The 25,285-nt window shown below is 64.7% G+C and overlaps 3 protein-coding genes and 1 long non-coding RNA gene across 4 annotated transcripts in view; 3 read left to right on the forward strand and 1 right to left on the reverse strand.

Moving 5' to 3' along the window:
• Positions 1 to 2,607, reverse strand: part of RBM10 (RNA binding motif protein 10) — a 63,147-nt gene extending 60,540 nt beyond the window's left edge. The window contains exons 1-3 of the mRNA XM_071801195.1: positions 2,585 to 2,607; positions 2,381 to 2,422; positions 1,279 to 1,429 (exon numbers count right to left, since the gene is read on the reverse strand). Coding sequence (XP_071657296.1) covers positions 1,279 to 1,429; positions 2,381 to 2,397 — 168 coding nt within the window. The 5' untranslated portion in view covers positions 2,398 to 2,422; positions 2,585 to 2,607. The remainder of the gene's footprint in view (positions 1 to 1,278; positions 1,430 to 2,380; positions 2,423 to 2,584) is intronic.
• An 835-nt stretch (positions 2,608 to 3,442) lies between these two features.
• Positions 3,443 to 5,698, forward strand: NDUFB11 (NADH:ubiquinone oxidoreductase subunit B11). The gene is made up of 3 exons (XM_071801209.1): positions 3,443 to 3,649; positions 4,671 to 4,801; positions 5,363 to 5,698. The coding sequence occupies exons 1-3, from the start codon at positions 3,470 to 3,472 to the stop codon at positions 5,484 to 5,486; spliced, it is 435 nt and encodes a 144-aa protein (XP_071657310.1). The 5' UTR covers positions 3,443 to 3,469; the 3' UTR covers positions 5,487 to 5,698.
• Positions 5,699 to 10,686: 4,988 nt separating this feature from the next.
• LOC136114240 (uncharacterized) lies at positions 10,687 to 15,509 on the forward strand (the record flags this gene model as incomplete). Its single annotated transcript, XM_065859570.2, has 6 exons — positions 10,687 to 10,793; positions 11,342 to 11,513; positions 13,053 to 13,310; positions 14,065 to 14,116; positions 14,197 to 14,265; positions 15,211 to 15,509. Coding segments are annotated over exons 1-6 (942 nt in total), but the record flags the coding sequence as incomplete, so codon positions are not given.
• Positions 15,510 to 15,553: 44 nt separating this feature from the next.
• Positions 15,554 to 24,591, forward strand: LOC136114269 (uncharacterized). Its single transcript, XR_010653076.2, has 3 exons — positions 15,554 to 15,678; positions 20,404 to 20,519; positions 23,995 to 24,591. It is a non-coding gene; the product is annotated as an uncharacterized lncRNA (long non-coding RNA).
• Positions 24,592 to 25,285: the final 694 nt, after the last annotated feature.

The following is a 25,285-nucleotide window of genomic DNA, read 5'->3' on the forward strand; positions in this document are numbered from 1 at the left end:
CAGGGGTTTGGGAGGGACCCAGGAGTGCCCCAAGGGACCCAGGAGTTTGGGAGGGACCCAGGACTTTGGGAGGGACCCAGGGGTGCCCCAAGGGACCCAGGAGTGCCCCAAGGGACCCAGGGGTTTGGGAGGGACCCAGGGGTTTGGGAGGGACCCAGGGGTGCCCCAAGGGACCCAGGAGTGCCCCAGGGACACAGGAGTTCAGGGGGAGACAGGGGAGAGGGGGACCCAGGAGTTCAGGGGACCCAGGAGTGCCCAAGGGACTCAGGAGTGACCCAAGGGACCCAAGAGTGCCCCGGGGACCCAGGAGTGACCCAAGGGACCCAAGAGTGCCCCAAGGGACCCAGGAGTTCGGGAGGTAACTCTGGGGGGCCGGGGCGCAGGGCCGGGGGGCGTCCTCCAGAGAGCCCTGCGGGGACACGGGCGGTCGGGGGACCCAGGAGTGCCCCAGGGACACAGGAGTGCCCCAAGGGACCAAGGAGTGCCCCAGGGACACAGGAGTGCCCCAAGGGACCAAGGAGTGCCCCAGGGACACAAGAGTGCCCCAAGGGACCCAGGAGTGCCCCAAGGGACCCAGGAGCTTGGGAGGGACCCAGGAGCTTGGGAGGGACCCAGGAGTTCCCCAAGGGACCAAGGAGTGCCCCAGGGACACAGGAGTTCAGGGGGAGACAGGGGAGAGGGGGACCCAGGAGTTCAGGGGACACAGGAGTTTGGGAAGGACCCAGGAGTGCCCCAAGGGACCCAAGAGTGCCCCGGGGACCCAGGAGTTTGGGAGGGACCCAGGAGTGCCCCAGGGACACGGGAGTGCCCCAAGGGACACGGGAGTGCCCAAGGGACACGGGAGTGACCTAAGGGACCCAGGAGTTCAGGGGGAGACAGGGGAGACGGGGACCCAGGAGTGCCCCAAGGGACACGGGAGTTCGGGGGGAGACAGGGGAGAGGGGGACCCAGGAGTTCAGGGGACCCAGGAGTTCAGGAAGGACCCAGGAGTGCCCAAGGGACTCAGGAGTGACCCAAGGGACCCAGGAGTGCCCCAGGGACACAGGAGTTTGGGGGGAGACAGGGGAGAGGGGGACCCAGGAGTTCAGGGGACCCAGGAGTTCAGGGAAGGGACCCAGGCGTCCGGGAGAGGGACCCAGGTGGCCAGGGAGGGACCCAGGAGTTCAGGAAAGGGACCCTGGCGTCCGGGAGAGGGACCCAGGAGTTCGGGAGGGGGACCCAGGTGTCCAGGAAAGGGACCCAGGCGTCCGGGAGAGGGACCCCGGCGTGCGGGCCGACCTGCGCGTGGGTGCTGGGGGCCGGCTCAGCACCCCCGTAGGCGCGATAGTCCATGTCGCGATAGTCGTGGTCGCGGGGGGGGCGGGCGCCCTCGGCGGGGGGGGCGGGGGGGACCCCCCCGTATCGGCCCGTGCGGTCCCCACGGCCCCCCCTGCCGAGGGGGAGGGGTCAGGGGCACCCAATGACCCCACGGGGGGTCCACAATGTCCCCTCCCCCCCCCATAGAGTCCCCAAATGTCCCATCCCCCAGTTCTGGGGTCCTCAACATCCCCCTCGGGGGGTCCCCAATGGTCTCTGCCCCCCATAGGATCCCCAGTACCCCCAATTAGGGGAGGTTCCCAAATGGCCCCTCCCCCCCATAGGATCCCCAATACACCCAATTAAGGGGATCCCCAAATGGCCCCTCCCCCCCCATAGAGTCTCCAGTAGCCCCACCCCCACCATGGGTTCCCCAATGGCCCCTCCCCCCCATAGGATCCCCAATACCCCCAATTAGGGGGGGTTCCCAAATGGCCCCTCCCCCCCATAGGATCCCCAATACCCTCAATTAGGGGGATCCCCAAATGGCCCCTCCCCCCCATAGGATCCCCAATAACCCCCCGGGGGGTCCTCAAATGGCCCCTCCCCCCATACAGTCCCCAATGTCCCCTCCCCCACATGGGGTCTCCAATACCCCCAATTGGGGGGGGTTCCCAAATGGCCCTTTCCCCCCCATAGGGTCCCCAATGGCCCCTCCCTCCCATGGGGTCCCCAACAACCCCCTGGGGGGTCCCCAAATGGCCCCTTCCCGCCATTGGGTCCCCAATGGTCCCACCCCCCCATGGGGTCCCCAATGGCCCCTCCCTCCCATGGGGTCCCCAACAACCCCCCCGGGGGATCCCCAAATGGCCCCTCCCCCCCTCCATAGAGTCCCCAAATGTCCCATCCCCCAGTTTTGGGGTCCTCAACATCCCCCTTGGGGTGTCCCCAATGGCCCCTCCCCCCCATAGGATCCCCAGTACCCCCAATTAGGGGGGTCCCCAATGTTCCCTCCCCCCTATAGAGCCCCCTATGGCCCCATTACCCCCAATTGGGGGGGTCCCCAGTGTCCCCCCCCGGGTACCTGCGCTCGTACTCCATGGTGGGGACAGCGGCACTGGGACAACTGGGAGAGAACTCGGAGTTACTGGGAGGGACTGGGATGGACTGGGGGGGACCTGGGGGAAATGGGATGGACTGGGGGGGAATGGGATGGACTGGGATGGACTGGAAGGGACTGGGAGGGACTGGGATGACTGGGGGGTGATTGGGATGAACCGGGGGTTACTGGTCCGAACTGGTCGCCACTGGGCGCCGCCTCATGTGACCCCGCGTCCCCCCGCCATGCCCCGCCCCCTCATTAGCATACATAGCCCCGCCCCCCCCAGTCCCCCCAGTCCCCCCCAGTTCCCGTCCCCACCTTTCCCGCCCGCTCCGGCCGCCGCTTCCCTCAGCACCAAAATGGCGCCGCCGCCCGGCGCCCGGCCCCGCCCACCGCGCCCGGACACGCCCCCCTCGCCTTCCCATTGGCCAACCCTACCCGCCCGCTTTTCTCATTGGCCGGCGGGTCCCCCGAGGGGCGGGGCTGTGGCTGAGGGGAGGAGAGAAGAGGCGGGGTCGGGGTGGAGTGCGGCTTCTGGTTGGCTGACAGGCGCTGGGGGCGGAGCCGGGGTTAAAAGGAGAGGCGGTGATTGGGCGGGACTCGGAGGGACTGGGAGGGACTGGGAGGGACTGGGAGGGACCGGGAGGGCACTGGGAGGGACTGGGAGGGACTGGGAGGAACCGGGAGGGCACTGGGAGGGACGGGATTGGTGCCGGCCAATCAGAAAGCCGAACGGCGGACGGGCGTGCGGCGCACCCAATAGCAGCGCGGCAGGGGCGGGCGCCGCCGTTCCGCTGAACCCCGATTGGCTGTCGTGCGCGGGGAGGTGGAGCCCGCCTTAAAGAACGGCGGGGGAGGGGGGGGGGCCGATGGGCGCTGGCTTCTGATTGGCTGCGCGGCGCCAGGAGGCGGGAAAACTCCCCCCTCTCATCTCCAGCCCCTCCCCCCGGGCTCGCCGGCCAATGAGAAAGCCGAGCGGGATGACGGGCGTGCGGAGAAGCCAATGGGAGCGCGGCGCGGCGCAGTGCGGAGCGGGACGGAAGCGGCGGGGCGGGCAGATCCGGCGGGAAGATGGCGGCGCTGGGTCGGTCGCTGCGGTCGCTGCGGGCGCTCGGGGCGCTCCGGGCGCTCCGGGCGCCGCTCGGGACCCGCGGCCGCTCCAGCGGAGCCACCGGGGCCGTGGCGCTGCCGCCCGCGCCGCTGGGGGCGGAGCCGCACGAGGTGGAGCCAATGCTGGAGGCGCAGAGGAAGGTGGGCGGGGCTTGGGGGGGACGGGGCGGGGCCTCGGGGGCGGCTTGGGGGCTTTGGTGGGCGGGGCTGGGGGAGTGGGCGGGGCTTGGGGTGGACTGGAAGGGCCGCCTGGGTGCTTGGGCGGGTGGGCGGGGCCTGGGGAGCAGTGGGCGGAGCCACACGGGGGGCGGGGCCAGAGCTGGGTAAAGGGTTCTGGGGGTATTGGGGCTCCTCTGGGCGCCTGGGTCCTTTTGTGGGCGGGGCTTGGGGGACCAGTGGGCGGAGCCACGCGAGGGGGTGGGGCCAGAACAGGTGAAGGGCTCTGGGGGTCTTGGGGGCGAACCGGACGCCTGGGTCCCTCCCGGACGCCTGGGTCCTTTGGCGGGTGAGTGGGCGGAGCTTAGGGGTATTGGGCGGGCGGGTGGGCGGGGCCAGAGCAGGATAAAGGGCTCTGGGGGTCTTGGGGGTGAACTGGATGCCTGGGTCCTTCCCGGACGCCTGGGTCCTTTGGTGGGTGGGTGGGCGGGCGGGGCTTGGGGGACCAGTGGGCGGAGCCACACGAGGGCGCGTGGCCAGAAGAGGGTAAAGGGCTCTGGGGGTATTGGGGTTCCCCCGGACACCCGGGTCCTTTGGTGGGCGGGGCTTGGGGAGCAGTGGGCGGAGCCACACGAGGGGGCGTGGCCAGAGCTGGGTAAAGGGCTCTGGCGGTATTGGGGTCGCCCCGGACGCCTGGGTCCCTCCCAGATACCCGGGTCCTTTGGTGGGCGGGGCTTGGGGACCAGTGGGCGGAGCCACACGAGGGGGCGGGGCTAAAACAGGGAAAAGGGCTCTGGGGGTCGTGGGGTTCCCCCGGAGCCCTGGGTCCTTTGGCAGATGGGTGGGCGGGGCTTGGGAACCAGTGGGCGGAGCCACACGAGGGGGCGTGGCCAGAGCTGGGTAAAGGGCTCTGGGGCTCTTGGGGCCCAACCGGGTGCCTGGGTTCTCCCGGACGCCTGGGTCCCCCGGACGCCTGGGTCCCTCCCGGACGCCTGGGTCCCCGCAGAACCCCGATTACCACGGGTTCTCGCCGGATCCCGGGGCGGACGCGCTCAACATGCGGGCCGTGTTCCTGAGCGGGGTGTCCGTGGCCATCGTGCTGGGGACGCTGTTCCTCGCATACCTGCCCGACTACGGGTGAGGACCCAGGAGTGCCCCCAGGGACCCAGGAGTGCCCCGGGGGACACAGGAGTGCGGGGGGGACCCGGGAGTGCGGGGGGAAACGGGGGGAAGGGGGACCCAGGAGTTCAGGAGGGACCCAGGAGTTCGGGGGGAGATGGGGGATGGGGGACCCAGGAGTTCGGGAGGGACCCAGGAGTTCGGGGGGAGATGGGGGATGGGGGACCCAGGAGTGCCCCAGGGACCCAGGAGTTAAGTTGGGGGGACCCAGGAGTTCGGGGGGGGACCCAGGAGTTCGGGGTACACAGAAGTTCGGGGGGGGTGGGGGGGGGGGTCTCTCACCCGGACGCCTGGGTCCCTGTGGGGGGTGGTTATGGGGGAGTTGTGACCCGGACGCCTGGGTCCCTGGGTGCTATGGGGGGGTGGGGGATTCCCCCGGACGCCTGGGTCCCTCCCGGACGCCTGGGTCCCTGCACTTATGGGGCTTCCCAGTTTGTTTTGGGGGGACTGGGGGGGTCTCAGCCCCGGACGCCTGGGTCCCCCCGGACGCCTGGGTCCCTGACCCGCCCCTCCCCCCAGGCTGCAGCAGTGGGCGCGGCGGGAGGCGGAGCTTCGGGTGCGGGAGCGGGAGGCGCGGGGGGAGCCCCTGCTGACCCCCAACTACTACGACCCCGCCCACCTCGCCCTGCCCCCCCCCAGCTGAGCCGGACGCCTGGGTCCCTCCCGGACGCCTGGGTCCCCTCCCGGACGCCTGGGTCCCCCCCGGACGCCTGGGTCCCCCCCCGGACGCCTGGGTCCCTCCCGGACGCCTGGGTCCCCCCCCGGACGCCTGGGTCCCCCCCCGGACGCCTGGGTCCCTCCCGGACGCCTGGGTCCCCCCCGGATCCTTAGGGGGTAATAAAGTGATGGAGCTTGGCCGGACGCCTGGGTCCCTTTTTATTGGGGGGGGGGGGGGGGGGGTGGATCCCGAACTCCTGGGTCCGTTTTGGGTCCCTTCTGTGTCTGGGGTGTCTATGGGGCACTTGGGGGTCACTTGTGGGTCCCTGGGGGGTCTCTGGGGTCCCTATGGGGCACTTGGGGGTCACAATGGGTCCCTATGGGGCACTTGGGGGTCACTGATGGGTCCCTGGGGTCCCTATGGGGCACTTGGGGGTCACTTTTGGGTACCTGGGGTCCCTATGGGGCACTTGGGGGTCACTGATGGGTCCCTATGGGGCACTTGGGGGTCACTGATGGGTCCCTGGGGTCCCTATGGGGCTCTTGGGGGTCACTCATGGGTCCCTGGGGTCCCTATGGGGCACTTGGGGGTCACTGATGGGTCCCTATGGGGCACTTGGGGGTCACTGATGGGTCCCTGGGGTCCCTATGGGGCTCTTGGGGGTCACTTGTGGGTCCCTGGGGTCCCTATGGGGCTCTTGGGGGTCACTGATGGGTCCCTGGGGTCCCTATGGGGCACTTGGGGGTCACACATGGGTCCCTATGGGGCACTTGGGGGTCACTGATGTGTCCATGGGGTCCCTATGGGGCACTTGGGGGTCACACATGGGTCCCTATGGGGCACTTGGGGGTCACTGATGGGTCCCTGGGGTCCCTATGGGGCACTTGGGGGTCACACATGGGTCCCTATGGGGCACTTGGGGGTCACTGATGGGTCCCTATGGGGCACTTGGGGGTCACACATAGGTCCCTATGGGGCACTTGGGGGTCACTGATGGGTCCCTGGGGTCCCTATGGGGCACTTGGGGGTCACACATGGGTCCCTATGGGGCACTTGGGGGTCACTGATGGGTCCCTGGGGTCCCTATGGGGCACTTGGGGGTCACACATGGGTCCCTATGGGGCACTTGGGGGTCACTGATGGGTCCATGGGGTCCCTATGGGGCACTTGGGGGTCACACATGGGTCCCTATGGGGCACTTGGGGGTCACTGATGGGTCCCTGGGGTCCCTATGGGGCACTTGGGGGTCACACATGGGTCCCTATGGGGCACTTGGGGGTCACTGATGGGTCCCTGGGGTCCCTATGGGGCACTTGGGGGTCACACATGGGTCCCTATGGGGCACTTGGGGGTCACTGATGGGTCCCTGGGGTCCCTATGGGGCACTTGGGGGTCACTGATGGGTCACTGAGGTCCCTATGGGGCACTTGGGGGTCACACATGGGTCCCTATGGGGCACTTGGGGGTCACTGATGGGTCCATGGGGTCCCTATGGGGCACTTGGGGGTCACACATGGGTCCCTATGGGGCACTTGGGGGTCACTGATGGGTCCCTGGGGTCCCTATGGGGCACTTGGGGGTCACACATGGGTCCCTATGGGGCACTTGGGGGTCACTGATGGGTCCCTGGGGTCCCTATGGGGCACTTGGGGGTCACACATGGGTCCCTATGGGGCACTTGGGGGTCACTGATGTGTCCCTGGGGTCCCTATGGGGCTCTTGGGGGTCACACATGGGTCCCTATGGGGCACTTGGGGGTCACTGATGGGTCCCTATGGGGCACTTGGGGGTCACACATGGGTCCCTATGGGGCACTTGGGGGTCACTGATGGGTCCCTGGGGTCCCTATGGGGCACTTGGGGGTCCCTGGGGGGTCACTTATGGGGTCTCTATGGGGCACCTGGGGGTCACTTATGGGGTCTCTATGGGGCACTTGGGGGTCACTTATGGGGTCCCTAAGGGGCACTTGGGGGTCACACATGGGTCCCTATGGGGCACTTGGGGGTCACTGATGGGTCCCTGGGGTCCCTATGGGGCACTTGGGGGTCACACATGGGTCCCTATGGGGCACTTGGGGGTCACTGATGGGTCCCTGGGGTCCCTATGGGGCACTTGGGGGTCACACAGGGGTCCCTATGGGGCACTTGGGGGTCACTGATGGGTCCCTATGGGGCACTTGGGGGTCACTGATGGGTCCCTGGGGTCCCTATGGGGCACTTGGGGGTCACTTATGGGTCCCTATGGGGCACTTGGGGGTCACTGATGGGTCCCTGAGGTCCCTATGGGGCACTTGGGGGTCACACAGGGGTCCCTATGGGGCACTTGGGGGTCACTGATGGGTCCCTATGGGGCACTTGGGGGTCACTGATGGGTCCCTGGGGTCCCTATGGGGCACTTGGGGGTCACTTATGGGTCCCTATGGGGCACTTGGGGGTCACTGATGGGTCCCTGGGGTCCCTATGGGGCACTTGGGGGTCACACATGGGTCCCTGAGGTCCCTATGGGGCACTTGGGGGTCACTTATGGGTCCCTATGGGGCACTTGGGGGTCACTGATGGGTCCCTGGGGTCCCTATGGGGCACTTGGGGGTCACACATGGGTCCCTATGGGGCACTTGGGGGTCACTGATGGGTCCCTGGGGTCCCTATGGGGCACTTGGGGGTCACACATGGGTCCCTATGGGGCACTTGGGGGTCACTGATGGGTCCCTGGGGTCCCTATGGGGCACTTGGGGGTCACACATGGGTCCCTATGGGGCACTTGGGGGTCACACATGGGTCCCTGGGGTCCCTATGGGGCACTTGGGGGTCACACATGGGTCCCTATGGGGCACTTGGGGCTCACTGATGGGTCCATGGGGTCCCTATGGGGCACTTGGGGGTCACACATGGGTCCCTATGGGGCACTTGGGGGTCACTGATGGGTCCCTGGGGTCCCTATGGGGCACTTGGGGGTCACACATGGGTCCCTATGGGGCACTTGGGGGTCACTGATGTGTCCCTGGGGTCCCTATGGGGCACTTGGGGGTCACACATGGGTCCCTATGGGGCACTTGGGGGTCACTGATGTGTCCCTGGGGTCCCTATGGGGCACTTGGGGGTCACACATGGGTCCCTATGGGGCACTTGGGGGTCACTTATGGGTCCCTGAGGTCTCTATGGGGCACTTGGGGGTCACTTATGGGTCCCTGAGGTCTCTATGGGGCACTTGGGGGTCACACATGGGCCGCCCCGCTTCCCCAGGGGCGCGTTTGGCGCATGCGCCGCTGACCCCGCCCACTCCCGCTCTGACCACGCCCCCCGTGGGGGGCGGAGCCTCGTGTGGGTGTTCGCGCGCGCTGAGGGGCGGGCGCGGGGGCGGGGCCGGCGGCGTCACGTGATTTCGAGGAAGCGGCGGCGCCCAACGGAGGTGAACGGAGTGGGGGCGGCGATTGTGCGGGGACCCAGGAGTGCGGGAGGGACCCAGGAGTGCGGGAGGGACCGAGGAGTGCGGGAGGGACCCAGGAGTGCGGGAGGGACCCAGGAGTGCGGGGGGGACCCAGGAGTGCGGGGGGGACCCAGGAGTGCGGGAGGGACCCAGGAGTGCGGGAGGGACCCAGGAGTTCGGGGGACCCCCTGTCCCCAGGTCCCCATGGGGCTGATGTCCCCACAGCCCCCGTGTCCCTGTCTGTGTGTCCATGTCCGTGTGTCCATGTCTGTCCGTGTGTCCCGTGTCCGTCTGTCCCGTGTCCGTCTGTCCATGTCTGTCTGTCCATGTCTGTCCATGTCCGTCTGTCCCGTGTCCGTCTGTCCATGTCTGTCTGTCCATGTCTGTCCATGTCCGTCTGTCCCGTGTCCGTGTGTCCCATGTCTGTCCGTGTGTCCTGTGTCTGTGTGTCCATGTCCGTGTGTCCCGTGTCCATCTGTCCGTGTCCGTCTGTCCTGTGTCCATGTGTCCCTGTCCCCATGTCCCGTGTCCGTCTGTCCCATGTCTGTGTGTCCCGTGTCTGTGTGTCCATGTCTGTCTGTCCATATCCGTGTGTCCCATGTCCGTGTGTCCCGTGTCCGTCTGTCCCGTGTCCGTGTGTCCATGTCCGTGTGTCCATGTCTGTCCGTGTGTCCTGTGTCCGTGTGTCCCGTGTCCGTGTGTCCCCGTCTCCATGTCCTGTGTCCATTTGTCCCGTGTCCATCTGTCCCATGTCCATGTGTCCCGTGTCCGTGTGTCCTGCGTCTGTCTGTCCCATGTCTGTCTGTCCCATGTCTGTCTGTCCCATGTCCGTCCGACTGTCCCGTGTCCGTCTGTCCCGTGTCTGTGTGTCCTGTGTCTGTCTGTCCATGTGTGTTTGTCTATCTCTGTCCATGTCCGTCTGTCTGTCCATATCCATCTGTCCCATGTCTGTCCATCCATGTCTGTCTGTGTGTCCCGTGTCCATGTGTCCCATGTCCATCTGTCCCATGTCTGTCTGTCTGTCCCGTGTCTGTGTGTCCCGTGTCCGTCTGTCCTGTGTCCGTCTGTCCCGTGTCTGTCTGTGTTTCCCGTGTCCGTGTGTCCCGTGTCTGTCTGTCCGTCCAGGTCTGTCCGTGTGTCCCATGTCTGTCCGTCCAGGTCCGTCTGTGTGTCCCATGTCCATCTGTCCCATGTCTGTCTGTCTGTCCACCCAGGTCTGTCCGTGTGTCAGACCGCAGGCTCCGCCCCGGCCCAGCTGTGTGTGTGTGTGTGTCTGTCTGTCCATGTCTGTCCGTCTGTCCCGTGTCCGTCTGTCCTGTGTCTGTCCGTCCATGTCTGTCCGTCTGTCCCGTGTCCATGTCTGTCCATGTCTGACTGTCCCGTGTCCGTCTGTCCATGTCTGTATGTCCCATGTCTGTGTGTCCCGTGTCTGTCTGTCCGTCCATGTCTGTCCGTCTGTCCCGTGTCTGTGTCTGTCTGTCCGCCCAGGTCCGTCCGTGTGCCCCATGTCTGTCTGTCCATCCAGGTCAGTCCGTGTGTCCCGTGCCCCATGTCCGTCTGTCCGTCCAGGTCCGTTCGTGTGTCCCATGTCTGTCCGTCTGTCCGTGTGTATCCCGTGTCCATTTCTGTCTGTCCGTCCAGGTCTGTCCGTGTGTCCCATGTCTGTCTGTCAGCCCAGGTCCGTCCGTCTGTCCCATGTCCATCCGTCTGTCCCAGGTCCGTCCGTCTGTCCCGGGTCCGTCTGTCCCAGGTCCGTCCGTGTGCCCCAGGTCCCATGTCCGTCTGTCCCAGGTCCGTCCGTCCGTCCCAGGTCCGTCCATCTGTCCCAGGTCCGTCCGTCCATCCCATGTCCGTCTGTCCGCCCAGGTCTGTCCGTGTGCCCCAGGTCCGTCCGTGTGTCCCACGTCCCATGTCCGTCTGTCCCATGTCCCAAGTCCATCTGTCCCAGGTCCGTCCGTCTGTCCCAGGTCCATCTGTCCCAGGTCCGTCCGTCCGTCCCATGTCCGTGTGTCCCACGTCCCATGTCCGTCTGTCCCAGGTCCGTCCGTCTGTCCCAGGTCCCATGTCCGTGTGTCCCACGTCCCATGTCCGTCCGTCCCAGGTCCGTCCGTCTGTCCCAGGTCCCATGTCCGTGTGTCCCACGTCCCATGTCCGTCTGTCCCATGTCCGTCCGTCCCAGGTCCATCGGTATGTCCCACGTCCCACGTCCGTCTGTCCCAGGTCCGTCCGTCTGTCCCATGTCCGTCTGTCCGCCCAGGTCCGTCCGTGTGTCCCATGTCCGTGTGTCCCAGGTCTGTGTGTCCCACGTCCCACGTCCGTGTGTCCCAGGTCTGTCCGTGTGTCCCATGTCCGTGTGTCCCATGTCCGTGTGTCCCACGTCCCACGTCCGTGTGTCCCATGTCCGTCCGTCCCAGGTCCGTCCGTATGTCGGACCGCAGGCTCCGCCCCTGGCTGCTGGCCCAGGTCTCCAGTGGGCGGTTCCCCGGCCTCCAATGGGACGACCCCGAGCGCCGGGCCCTGCGCATCCCCTGGAACCGCGCCGGAAAGGGCGGGGCCGGGGGCGGGGCCGCGGAGGCGCTCTGCAGGGTGAGGGCGGGGCCGGGGAAGGGGCGGGGCCGGGGAAGGGGGGCGGGGACTCGCGTAGAACCGCGGAATGTGGGCGGGGCTGGGGCTGCCCCGGGCGGGGTGAGGGCGGGGCCGGGGAATGGGGGCGGGGCCGAGGAATGGGGGCGGGGCCGGGGAATAAGAGCGGAGCCGGGGCTGCCGAGTGCTGGGTGAGGGCGGGGCCTGTGAGTGGGGGCGGGGCCAGGGAATGAGGGCGAGGCCGGAGCTGCCCTGTGCTGGGTGAGGGCGGGGCCTGGAAATGGGGGTGGGGCCGGGGAATGGGGGCGGGGCCTGGGCTGCCTTGTGCTGGGTGAGGGTGGAGCCTGGGAATGGGGGCGGGGCCGGGGAATGGAGGCGGGGCCTGGGCTGCCTTGTGCTGGGTGAGGGCGGGGCCTGGGAATGGGGGCGGGGCCGGGGAATGGAGGCGGGGCCTGGGCTGCCCTGTGCTGGGTGAGGGCGGGGCTGAGGAATGGGGGCAGGGCCTCAGGGACGGGGCCAGGGGATGTGGGTGGGGTCATGGGGACAGGGGGCGGGGCCTAGTAGGGCAGGGCTAGGGTCTGGCAGTGGGCGGGGCTATGGCGGAGTGGGTGGGACTATGGGAGAATGAGACCAGGGCTATAGGGGTGGGTGGGGCCATGGGAGAATGTGGGTGGGGCTATTGGGTGGGGATCATGTGGGCGGTGCTGTGGGAGTGGGCGTTGCTAGAGGGGTGGGCGGGGCTATGGGATGGGCGGGGCTATGGGGTGGGCGGGGCCTGGGAGTGATGAGGTGGTGGGGGCAGATCCTGGAGAGTGGGGCGAGGGCACGGTGAGGGGGCGTGGCCCGGGAGGGTGGGGCTTCAGGGTGGGCGGGGTCTGGGTGGGTGAGGCCTGGGGATGGTTGGGGTCTGAGTGGGTGTGGTCAGGGTGGGCGGGGCTTGACAGGACGGGGCATGGGGATGGGTGGGGCCAGGGTGGGTGTGTCCATGGGTGGGCGTGTCCATGGGTGGGCGTGTCACTGGGTGGGCGTGTCACTGGGTGGGCGTGTCACTGGGTGGGCGTGTCTATTGGTGGGTGTGTCGCTGGGCGTGCCCAGGGTGGGTGTGTCAGTGGGTGTGTCCATGGGTGGGCGTGTCCGTTGGTGGGTGTGCCCAGGGTGGGTGTGTCAGTGGGCGTGTCCATGGGTGGGCGTGTCCATTGGTGGGTCTGTCAGTGGGTGTGTCCATAGGGGCATCAGTGGGCGTGTCCATGGGTGGGTGTGTCCATGGGTGTGTTCATGGGTGGTGTGTCAGTGGGCGTGTCCATGGGTGGGCGTGTCCATTGGTGGGTCTGTCAGTGGGTGTGTCCATAGGGGCATCAGTGGGCGTGTCCATGGGTGGTTGCGTCCACGATGGGTGTGTCCATGGGTGTGTCCATGGGTGGGTGTGCCCAGGGTGGGCGTGTCAGTGGGCGTGTCCCCGGGTGTGTGTATCAACGGGTTTGTCGGGGGGGGGGTGGGCGTGTCCCCGCGTGGGCGTGTCCTCAGTGGGCGTGTCCGCGGCAGGCGTGGGCGGAGTTCAAGGGCCGCGTGCGCCCCGGCGCCCCCCCGGACCCGTCGGGCTGGAAGTGCCGCCTGCGCTGTGCCCTGCACCGCAGCCCCGACTTCCAGGAGCTGCGGGGGCGGGGCCGCCACGACGGGCCACGCCCCTACCGCGTGTACCGCCTGCTGCCGGCCCCGCCCCGGACACGCCCCCCGCGCCGGAAGGGGGCGGGGCCAAGGGACGAGCCCGGGGAGGAAGAGGGGGAGGAGCCCGGGGAGGAGGTGAGGGGGCGGGGATAGGGGGAGGGGGCGTGGCTATGGGGGTGGGCGGGGCTGTGGGGTGGGTGGGGCTATGGGGTGGGCGGGGCTATGGGGTGGGCGGGGCTATGGGGTGGGTGGGGCTATGGGGTGGGCGGGGCTATGGGGTGGGTGGGGCTATGGGGTGGGCGGGGCTGTGGGGTGGGTGGGGCTATGGGGTGGGCGGGGCTATGGGGTGGGCGGGGCTATGGGGTGGGCGGGGCTATGGGGTGGGTGGGGCTATGGGGTGGGCGGGGCTATGGGGTGGGTGGGGCTGTGGGGTGGGTGGGGCTATGGGGTGGGCGGGGCTATGGGGTGGGTGGGGCTATGGGGTGGGCAGGGCTATGGGGTGGGTGGGGCTGTGGGGTGGGTGGGGCTATGGGGTGGGTGGGGCTATGGGGTGGGTGGGTGGGGCTATGGGGTGGATGGGTGGGGCTATGGAAGAGGAGGAGGAGCCGAGGGAAGAGGTGAGGGGGTGGGGATAGGGGGAGGGGGCGTGGCTATGGGGGTGGGCGGAGCTTTAGAGTGGGTGCGGCTATGGGGTGGGCGGGGCTATGGGGTGGGGCAGTAGGGGCGGGGCCATGGGGTGTGGGCGGAGCTATGGGGAGGCTGGGTCTGTGCAGTGTGATTGGGGCTGGGGGGGGGTGGGGCTCTGGGGTGTGGGTGGGGCTATGGGGATGTGGGCGGGGCACTGACTGGGGCCGTTTTGGCCCCGCCTCATGCTTGGCCCCGCCCCCAGACCCCTCCCCCCAGCGCTGAGCAGGAGGCGGAGCCAGAACCAAGAGACCCCGGTGAGTGGGGGGGTCGGGGGTCACCGGGGGTCACGGGGGCAGCGCGAGGGGCGTGGCCTCAGCGCTGACCCCGCCCACAGGCCTGGCCCCGCCTTCTCCGCGCCTGCAGCTCGTGATTGACAGCGCCGAGCCCCTCCCCCCGCCGGAAGGTAAGCCCCGCCCCCTTTGTTTTGGGGTCCCCCTTATTGTGGGGGGATCCCCATTATTTTTGGGCTCTCCCTGTTTTCTGTGGCCTGGGGGGGCGGGTCCGAACCCCTAGCCCCTCCCCTTAGTGGGCGGGGCCATAGTGGGTGTGTTTTCACCCTTGACCCCACCCCTTAGTGGGCGGGACCATACCGGGTGTCTCCCGCCCCTTGGCCCCTCCCCTTAGTGGGTGGGGTCATAGTGGGCGTGTCCTTCCGCTTGCCCCCTCCCCTCAGTGGGCGGGCCCTAGTGGGTCTGTCTGTACCTTGGCTCCTCCCCTTGGTGGGTGGGGCTATTCAGCCTCTATTCCTTTAGTGGGCGTGTCCTTCCCCTTGGCCTCTCCCCTCAGTGGGCGTGTCCTCCCGTGGCCCCTCCCATTGCAGGCGGGGCGGCCCTGCCACTGCCGGGGGGGGCGGGGGGGAGGGGGCGTGTCCTTCCTTTAGCCCCTCCCCTCAGTGGGCGTGTCCTCCCTTTTACAGGCGGGGCGGTTCGGGGGGGCGTGTCCTTCCCCATTTGCCCCTCCCCTCAGCAACCGTGTCCTCCCCCTTGGCCCCTCCCCTCAGCGGGCGTGTCTTTCCCCTTGGCCCCTCCCCTGGGTGGGCGTGTCCTCCCGTGCCCCCTCCCCTCAGTGGGCGTGTCCTCCCCTTTACAGTCGGGGCTGCGCTGCTGCTGCAGCAGTTCCGGGGGGGGGCGTGTCCTTCCCTTTGGCTCCTCCCCTTTGTGGGCGTGTCCTCCCGGGGCGGGCGGGGCGGCGCTGCTGCCGCGGCTCTTCGGGGGGGGGGGTGGGGGGCGGTGTGTCCTCCCCCTTGGCCCCTCCCCTGGGTGGGCGTGTCCTCCCCTTGGCCCCTCCCCTCAGTGGGCGTGTCCTCCCCTTGGCCCCTCCCCTCAGTGGGCGTGTCCTGCCGTTGCAGGGGGGGCGGCGCTGGTGCTGCGGTTGTTCCTGGGGGGGGCGCTGTCCTGGAGCTGCCGCCTCCCCCCCGGCGAGTTCCTGCTGCTCGGGCCCCCCGGCCCCGCCCCCGGCCACGCCCCCCGCCCCGGCCACGCCCCTCTCCCCCCGCCCCTCCCCCGCCTGCTGCTGCAGCCCCTCCCCCCCCCGCTGCGGGAGGCGCTGGGGGGCGGGGTCTTGCTGGGCTCCGCCCCCCGCGGGCTCTTCCTGCGGAGGAGGGGGGGGCGCTGGGGGGAGGGGGGGCGGGGCGGGGAGGTGGGGCAGGGGGGGGTGGGGCAGGGGGTGGGGCAGGGGGCTGTGGGGCAGGGGGGTGTGGGGCAGGGTGTGGGGCAGGGGGCTGTGGGGCTGCACTGGTGGGGGGCGCACGGGGCCGGGGGGGCCCTGCAGGGGGCGCAGTTGGTGCTGGCGTTCGATGCACAGAAGTTCCGGGAGGGTGAGTGACCCATAGCGACCCATAGAGACCCATAAGTGACCCATAGCGACCCATAGAGACCCATAAGTGACCCATAGCGACCCATAGAGACCCATAGAGACCCATAAGTGACCCATAGTGACCCATAGACACCCATAGAGACCCATAAGTGACCCATAGAGACCCATAGACACCCCATAGAGACCCTTAGACACCCCATAGCGACCCATAAGTGACCCATAGGCACCCCATAGCGACCCATAAGTGACCCATAGAGACCCTTAGACACCCCATAGTGATCCATAAGTGACCCATAGGCACCCCATAGCGACCCATAAGTGACCCATAGAGACCCTTAGACACCCCATAGCGACCCATAAGTGACCCATAGAGACCCTTAGACACCCCATAGCGACCCATAAGTGACCCATAGAGACCCTTAGACACCCCTTAGCGACCCATAAGTGACCCATAGACACCCCATAGTGACCCACAGACACCCCATAGCGACCCATAACTGACCCCATAGTGACCCATAGTCACCTGTAAGTGACCCATAGTGACCCATAAGTGATCCTTAGACACCCTATAACCACCCCATAGTGACCCAGTGTGACCCATAGACACCCCATAGTGACCCATAGACACCACAGAGTGACCCATAAGTGACCCATAGACACCCCATAGTGACCCATAGACACCCCAGAGTGACCCATAGACACCACAGAGTGACCCATAAGTGACCCATAGACACCCCATAGTGACCCATAGACACCACAGAGTGACCCTTAGACACCCCATAGTGACCCATAAGTGACCCATAGTGACCCACAGACACCCCATAGCGACCCATAAGTGACCCATAGGGACCCTTAGACACCCCTTAGCGACCCATAAGTGACCCACAGACACCCCATAGCGACCCATAACTGATCCCATAGTGACCCTTAGACACCCCATAGTGACCAATAGTCACCCCATAGTGACCCATAAGTGACCCATAGGCACCCCAGAGTGACCCATAAGTGACCCATAACCACCCCATAAGTGACCCATAAGTGTCCCATAAACATCCCATAGACACCCCATAGTGACCCATAAGTGATGCACAGACACCCCATAGTGACCCATAAGTGACCCATAGACACCCTATAGTGACCCATAGCCATCCCATAGTGACCCATAACCACCCCATAGTGACCCATAACCACCCCATAGTGATCCATAGGCACCCCATAGTGACCCATAACCACCCCATAGTGACCCATAGCCATCCCATAGTGACCCATAACCACCCCATAGTGACCCATAACCACCCCATAGTGATCCATAGGCACCCCATAGTGACCCATAACCACCCTATTAGTGACCCATAAGTGTCCCATAAACATCCCATGGACACCCCATAGTGACCCACAGACACCCCATAGTGACCCATAAGTAACCCATAGTGACCCATAGACACCCCATAAGGATTCCGTAGACACCCCATAGATGCCCCATAGTGACCCATAACTGCTCCAGAGTGACCCCCTCCCCACCCCATAGATTCCCCATCCCAACCCCATAGATCCCTCACTGTGCCCCATAGATCCCCATCCCTGCCCCATAGATCCGCCATCCCACCCCATAGATCCCTCACCTTGCCCCATAGCTCCCCCATCCCTGCCCCATGTCTCCCCGCCCCATAGATCCCCCACCCCATAGATTCCCCACCCCATAGATTCCCCCACCCCATAGATTCCCATCCTGCCCCATAGATCCCGCTGCCCCATAGATTTCTCCACCCTGCCCCATAGATCCCCATCTCTGCCCCATAGATCCCCCATCCCCGCCCCATAGATCCCTCACTGTACCCCATAGATCCTCCATCATGCCCCATAGATCCCCACCTTGTCCCATAGATTCCCCATCCCTGCCCCATAGATCCTCCCCCTGCCCCCCACCCCACCCCATAGATCCCCATCCCACCCCATAGATTCCTCCATCCTGCCCCATAGATCCCCACCCCATAGATCCTTCCCTGTGCCCCATAGATTCCACATCCCCACCCCATAGATCCGCATCCCTCCCCCATAGATCCCACTGCCCCATAGATCCCTATGCCTGCCCCATAGATTCCCCCACCCCATAGATCCCCCATCCCTGCCCCATAGTTCCCCTGCCCTATAGATCCCTACCCTGCCCCATAGATCCCCCATCCCCACCCCATACTTATCTCTGCCCCATAGATCCCCCACCCCATAGATCCCCATCCTACCCCATAGATCTCCATCCCCGCCCCATAGCTCCCACATCCCCACCCCACAGATCCCTACCCTGCCCTATAGATCCCCCACCCCACCCCATAGATTCCCCCACTCTGCCCCATAAATCGCCATCCCTGCCCCACTGATCATCACCCCCCACCCCATAGATTCCCCCATCCCACCCCATAGATCCTCATCCCTGCCCCATAGATCCCCATCCCACCCCATAGATTCCCCCATGGACACCCCATAGATCCCCACCCTGCCCCATAGATCCCCATCCCACCCCATAGATCCCCCATGGACACCCCATAGATCCCCATCCTGCCCCATAGATCCCCATCCCACCCCATAGATCCCCCATGGAGACCCCATAGATCCCCATCCCACCCCATAGATCCCTATGTCTGCCCCATAGATTCCCATCCCTGCCCCATAGATCCCACTGCCTTATAGATTTCCCCACCCTGCCCCATAGATCTTCCCCGTCCCCTACCCCACCCCATAGATCCCCATCCCCACCCCATAGATCCCCACCCTGCCCCATAGATCCTCATTCCACCCCATAAATTCCCCCATCCCCACCCCATAGATCCTCATTCCTGCCCCATAGATCCCCATCCCACCCCATAGATCCCCCATGGACACCCCATAGATCCTCATTCCTGCCCCATAGATCCCCATCCCACCCCATAGATCCCCCATGGACACCCCATAGATCCCCATCCTGCCCCACAGATCCCCATCCCACCCCATAGATTTCCCCCATGGAGACCCCATAGATGCCCATCCTGCCCCATAGATCCCCATCCCACCCCATAGATCCCCATCCCACCCCATAGATCCCCCATGGACACCCCATAGATCCCCATCCCACCCCATAGATCCCTATGTCTGCCCCATAGATTCCCATCCCTGCCCCATAGATCCCACTGCCTTATAGATTTCCCCACCCTGCCCCATAGATCTTCCCCGTCCCCTACCCCACCCCATAGATCCCCACCCTGCCCCATAGATCCTCATTCCACCCCATAAATTCCCCCATCCCCACCCCATAGATCCTCATTCCTGCCCCATAGATCCCCATCCCACCCCATAGATCCCCCATGGACACCCCATAGATCCCCATCTCTGCCCCATAGATCCCCATCCCACCCCATAGATCCCCCATAGACACCCCATAGATTTCCCATCCCTGCCCCATAGATCCCCATCCTGCCCCATAGATCCCTATCTCTGCCCCATAGATCCCCCATAGACACCCCATAGATCCCCATCCCACCCCATAGATCCCCCATAGACACCCCATAGATCCCCATCCCACCCCATAGATCCCTATCTCTGCCCCATAGATCCCCATCCCACCCCATAGATCCCCCATAGACACCCCATAGATCCCCAATCCCCACCTCATAGATCCCCACCCCACCCCATAGACCCCCCTGGACACCCCGTAGATCCCCATCCCTGCCCCATAGATCCCCATCCCACCCCATAGATCCCCCCTGGACACCCCATAGATCCCCATCCCACCCCATAGATCCCTATCTCTGCCCCATAGATCCCCATCCCACCCCATAGATCCCCCATAGACACCCCATAGATCCCCATCCCTGCCCCATAGATCCTCATCCCACCCCATAAATTCCCCCATCCCCACCCCATAGATCCCCATCCTGCCCCATAGATCCGCCATGGACACCCCATAGATCCCCATCCCACCCCATAGATCCCCCATAGACACCCCATAGATCCCCATCCCTGCCCCATAGACCCCCCCCTGGACACCCCATAGATCCCCATCCCTGCCCCATAGATCCCCCATAGACACCCCATAGATCCCCATCCCACCCCATAGATCCCCATCCCACCCCATAGATCCCCATCCCTGCCCCATAGATCCCCCATAGACACCCCATAGATCCCCATCCCACCCCATAGATCCCCATCCCACCCCATAGATCCCCCCTGGACACCCCATAGATCCGCATCCCACCCCATAGATCCCTATCTCTGCCCCATAGATCCCCATCCCACCCCATAGACCCCCCCTGGACACCCCATAGATCCCCAATCCCCACCCCATAGATCCCCATCCCACCCCATAGATCCCCCATAGACACCCCATAGATCCCCAATCCCCACCCCATAGATCCCCATCCCACCCCATAGACCCCCCCTGGACACCCCATAGATCCCCATCCCACCCCATAGATCCCCCATAGACACCCCATAGATCCCCAATCCCCACCCCATAGATCCCCATCCCACCCCATAGATCCCCCATAGACACCCCATAGATCCCCATCCCACCCCATAGATCCCCCATAGACACCCCATAGATCCCCATCCTGCCCCATAGCTCCCCATCCCTGCCCCATAGATCCCCATCCCACCCCATAGATCCCCCATAGACACCCCATAGATCCCCATCGCACCCCATAGCTCCCCATCCTGCCCCATATCCCCCGCCCCACACGCGCCCCATGTCCCGCAGCCGTGGGGCAGCACCGCGCCGGCCGGGGGCCCCGCCCCCAGCATCACGTGACCTTGGCCGTGGGGCAGGAGCTGGGACCCCACGATGGGCCCCACAACCGACCCCTGGTGCTGCAGGTGAGGGGGGGATGTGGGGCAGGATATGGGGCAGGATGTGGGGCGGGATGTGGGGTGGGATGGGTGGATATGGGGCCAAATGGGGGGGGTGGGGGGCAGGATGTGTGGGGCAGGATGGGGGGGGGTGTGGGGCAAAATGGGGGGGATGTGGGGCAGGATGTGTGGGGCAGGATGTGGGGCAAAAAGGGGGACATGTAGGGCGGGACGGGGAGGTGTTGGGGGGGATATGGGGTAGGATGTGTGGGGCAGAATGTGGGGGATATGGGGCAGGATTGGGCAGGTTGGGGAGGGCAGGATGTGGGGCGGATGTGGGGGGCATATGAGGCAAAATGGGGGGATGTGGGGCAGGATGTGGGGCAGGATGTGTGTGGGGGTGTGGGGCAGGATGTGGGGGAATATGGGGCAGGATTGGGCAGGTTGGGGGGGGCAGCATGTGGGGCAGAATGTGGGGCGATATGGGGCAAAATAGGGGGGATGTGGGTCAGTGTGTGGGTCAGGATGGGGATATAGGGATGTGGGTCAATGTGTGGGTCAATGTGTGGGTCAGGATGGGGATATAGGGATGTGGGTCAATGTGTGGGTCAATGTGTGGGTCAATGGGTCAGGATGGGGATGTGGGTCAATGTGTGGGTCAGGATGGGGATATAGGGATGTGGGTCAATGTGTGGGTCAATGTGTGGGTCAGGATGGGGATGTGGGTCAGTGTGTGGGTCAGGATGGGTCTGTGGGTCAATGTGTGGGTCAGGATGGGGATATGGGGATGTGGGTCAATGTGTGGGTCAATGTGTGGGTCAGGATGGGAGCTGTGGGTCAATGTGTGGGTCAATGGGTTTGGATGGGGCTGTGGGTCAATGTGTGGGTCAATGGGTTTGGATGGGGCTGTGGGTCAATGTGTGGGTCAGGATGGGTCTGTGGGTCAATGTGTGGGTCAATGTGTGGGTCAATGGGTCAGGATGGGGCTGTGGGTCAATGTGTGGGTCAGCATAGGGATGTGGGTCAATGTGTGGGTCAATTTGTGGGTCAGGATGGGGATATGGGGATGTGGGTCAATGTGTGGGTCAATGTGTGGGTCAGTGGGTCGAGATGGGGATGTGGGTCAACGTGTGGGTCAATGATGTGTGGGTCAATGTGTGGGTTGGGATGGGGGATGTGGGTCAGTGTGTGGGTCAATGGGTCAGGATGGAGATGTGGGTCAATGTGTGGGTCAATGTGTGGGTCAGGATGGGGATGTGGGTCAGTGTGTGGGTCAATGGGTCAGGATGGGGCTGTGGGTCAATGTGTGGGTCAGGATGGGGATATAGGGATGTGGGTCAGTGTGTGGGTCAATGTGTGGGTCAATGGGTCGGGATGGGGCTGTGGGTCAATGTGTGGGTCAGGATGGGGATATAGGGATGTGGGTCAATGTGTGGGTCAATGTGTGGGTCAGGATGGGGATGTGGGTCAATGTGTGGGTCAATGTGTGGGTCAGGATGGGGGCTGTGGGTCAGTGTGTGGGTCAATGTGTGGCTCAACGGGTTGGGATGGGGATGTGGGTCAATGTGTGGGTCAGGATGGGGATATAGGGATGTGGGTCAATGTGTGGGTCAATGTGTGGGTCAATGGGTCAGGATGGGGATGTGGGTCAATGTGTGGGTCAGGATGGGGATATAGGGATGTGGGTCAATGTGTGGGTCAATGTGTGGGTCAGGATGGGTCTGTGGGTCAATGTGTGGGTCAGGATGGGGATATGGGGATGTGGGTCAATGTGTGGGTCAATGTGTGGGTCAGTGGGTCGAGATGGGGATGTGGGTCAATGTGTGGGTCAATGATGTGTGGGTCAATGTGTGGGTTGGGATGGGGGATGTGGGTCAGTGTGTGGGTCAGTGGGTCAGGATGGGTGTGTGGGTCAATGGGTTGGCATGGGTATGTGGGTCAATGTGTGGGTCAGGATGGGGCTGTGGGTCAATGTGTGGGTCAATGGGTTTGGATGGGGATGTGGGTCAGTGTGTGGGTCAATGTGTGGGTCAGGATGGGGATGTGGGTCAATGTTTGGATCAGTGTGTGGGTCAGGATGGGGATGTGGGTCAATGTGTGGGTCAATGTGTGGGTCAATGGGTCGGAATGGGGCTGTGGGTCAATGTGTGGGTCAGGATGGGGATGTGGGTCAGTGTGTGGGTCAATGTGTGGGTCAGGATGGGGATGTGGGTCAGTGTGTGGGTCAATGTGTGGGTCAGGATGGGGATGTGGGTCAATGTGTGGGTCAATGGGTCAGGATGGGGATGTGGGTCAATGTGTGGGTCAGTGTGTGGGTCAATGGGTTTGGATGGGGATGTGGGTCAGTGTGTGGGTCAGGATGGGGATGTGGGTCAATGTGTGGGTCAGGATGGGGATGTGGGTCAATGTGTGGGTCGAGATGAGGATGTGGGTCAGTGTGTGGGTCAATGTGTGGGTCACAAGGGGGGATGTGGGTCAATGTGTGGGTTGGGATGGGGGGCTGTGGGTCAATGTGTGGGTCAGGATGGGGATGTGGGTCAATGTGTGGGTCAATGTGTGGGTCAATGGGTTGGGATGGGTATGTGGGTCAATGTGTGGGTCAATGGGTTGGGATGGGTATGTGGGTCAATGTGTGGGTCAGGATGAGGATGTGGGTCAATGTGTGGGTCAATGTGTGGGTCAGGATGGGAGCTGTGGGTCAATGTGTGGGTCAATGGGTCAGGATGGGGCTGTGGGTCAATGTGTGGGTCAATGTGTGGGTCAGGATGGGGATATAGGGATGTGGGTCAATGTGTGGGTCAATGTGTCGGGATGGGGATGTGGGTCAATGTGTGGGTCAGGATGGGGCTGTGGGTCAATGTGTGGGTCAATGTGTGGGTCAATGGGTCGGGATGGGGATGTGGGTCAATGTGTGGGTCGGGATGGGGCTGTGGGTCAATGTGTGGGTCAATGTGTGGGTCAGGATGGGAGCTGTGGGTCAATGTGTGGGTCGGGATGGGTCTGTGGGTCAATGTGTGGGTCGGGATGGGTATGTGGGTCAATGTGTGGGTCAGGACGGGTCTGTGGGTCAATGTGTGGGTCAGGATGAGGGATGTGGGTCAATGTGTGGGTCAATGTGTGGGTTGGGAGGGGTATGTGGGTCAATGTGTGGGTCAATGTGTGGGTCAATGTGTGGGTCAGGATGGGGATATGGGGATGTGGGTCAATGTGTGGGTCAATGTGTGGGTCAGTGGGTCGAGATGGGGATGTGGGTCAACGTGTGGGTCAATGATGTGTGGGTCAATGTGTGGGTTGGGATGGGGGATGTGGGTCAGTGTGTGGGTCAATGGGTCAGGATGGAGATGTGGGTCAATGTGTGGGTCAATGTGTGGGTCAGGATGGGAGCTGTGGGTCAATGTGTGGGTCAATGGGTCAGGATGGGGCTGTGGGTCAATGTGTGGGTCAGGATGGGATGTGGGTCAATGTGTGGGTCAATGTGTGGGTCAGCGTGCCCCTCCCCCAGCTGGAGCAGGCCTTCGCCCGCGAGCTGCTGGACGGCGCCTCCGCACCCCTGAGCCCCACAGCTGCCCCATAGCTGCCCCATAACCACCCCACAACTGCCCCCAAACCGCCCCACAAGTGGCCTAAAACCGGCCCCCTTAGTCCCACAACCAGCCCCACAAGTGGCCCCACAACTGCCCCATAACCAGCCCCACAACCGCCCCCTATGTGGACCCACAAGTGCCCCACGAGTAGCCCCACATCTGCCCCATAACCAACCCCACAACTGCCCCACAATTGGCCCCACACCCACCCAACTACCCCACAATTGGCCCCCTATGTGGACCCACAACTGCCCCATAACCAGCCCCACAAGTGGCCCCACAACCAGACCCACGACTGCCCCATAACCGCCCCCTTAGCCCCACAACCGACCACAAATCCGGCCCCATAACTGCCCCATATCCGCCCCACATCTGCCCCATATCCGCCCCATAACTGCCCCATATCCCCCCCAACATCTGCCCCATATCCACCCCACAACTGCCCTATATCCGCCCCATATCCGCCCCACACTTGGGGGTCACTTTGTCTCTTAAAAGCACAGACTGAGGATTTTTATGGCGCGTCTCAGTTTTGGGGCAAATTTGGGCCAAAATGGTTAAAAATGGGGGGGGGATTTGGGGCGGGACCAATGGGGTGAAAGGGGCGGAGCCTCCGGGACCTGTGGCCCCGCCCCTCGCGTCTCAGCTCCCTCGACCAATCAGAGCCCGGCGCAGGAAGCCCCGCCCACCCCCTCCCCGGGGGTCACACGAGGTCACCCGGACGCCTGGGTCCCTCGGAGGCTTTAATGGTCGCAAACAGCCCGAGCGCCGCGGCCCCGCCCCCCATGACGTCATTTCCGCGGGGGTGGGGGGGGGACACGTATGGAATCCATATGACCCCGCCCCCCTATAGGGCCCACCCACCCTATGGGCCCCATAGGGGGCGGGGCTGAGCACGCGCTGCATAGAAAACCCCGCCCCCTTATTTACATATGTACACGGGACCTATGGGGGCCCGCGGGGGGGGAGGGGCCCATCCTGAGCTATGGGGGAGGGGGAGGAACCCCGGAGTAATGGGGGAGGAACCTCGGAGTAATGGGGGTCACCCCATAGCGTAACCCGGGGTAAAGGGGGAGTAACCCTGGAGTAAAGGGGGAGTAACCCTGGAGTAAATGGGGGTCGCCCCATAGCGTGGAGTAACCCCGGAGTAACGGTTGAGTGATGCCGGAGTAAAGGGGGAGTAACCTAAGAGTAAATGGGGGTCGCCCC

Source organism: Patagioenas fasciata, chromosome 36 (genome assembly GCF_037038585.1).
Source record: "Patagioenas fasciata isolate bPatFas1 chromosome 36, bPatFas1.hap1, whole genome shotgun sequence".
In the NCBI taxonomy this organism is placed as follows: Eukaryota; Metazoa; Chordata; class Aves; order Columbiformes; family Columbidae; genus Patagioenas; species Patagioenas fasciata.

What these genes read in the sequence shown, in the direction of transcription:
- NDUFB11 (XM_071801209.1), top strand. Translation starts at nt 3,470, where the DNA reads ATGGCGGCGCTGGGTCGGTCGCTGCGGTCGCTGCGGGCGCTCGGGGCG. An exon ending in TGCTGGAGGCGCAGAGGAAG is followed by an intron (nt 3,650 to 4,670) that starts GTGGGCGGGGCT and finishes GGGTCCCCGCAG; the next exon opens with AACCCCGATTACCACGGGTT. An exon ending in GCATACCTGCCCGACTACGG is followed by an intron (nt 4,802 to 5,362) that starts GTGAGGACCCAG and finishes CCCTCCCCCCAG; the next exon opens with GCTGCAGCAGTGGGCGCGGC.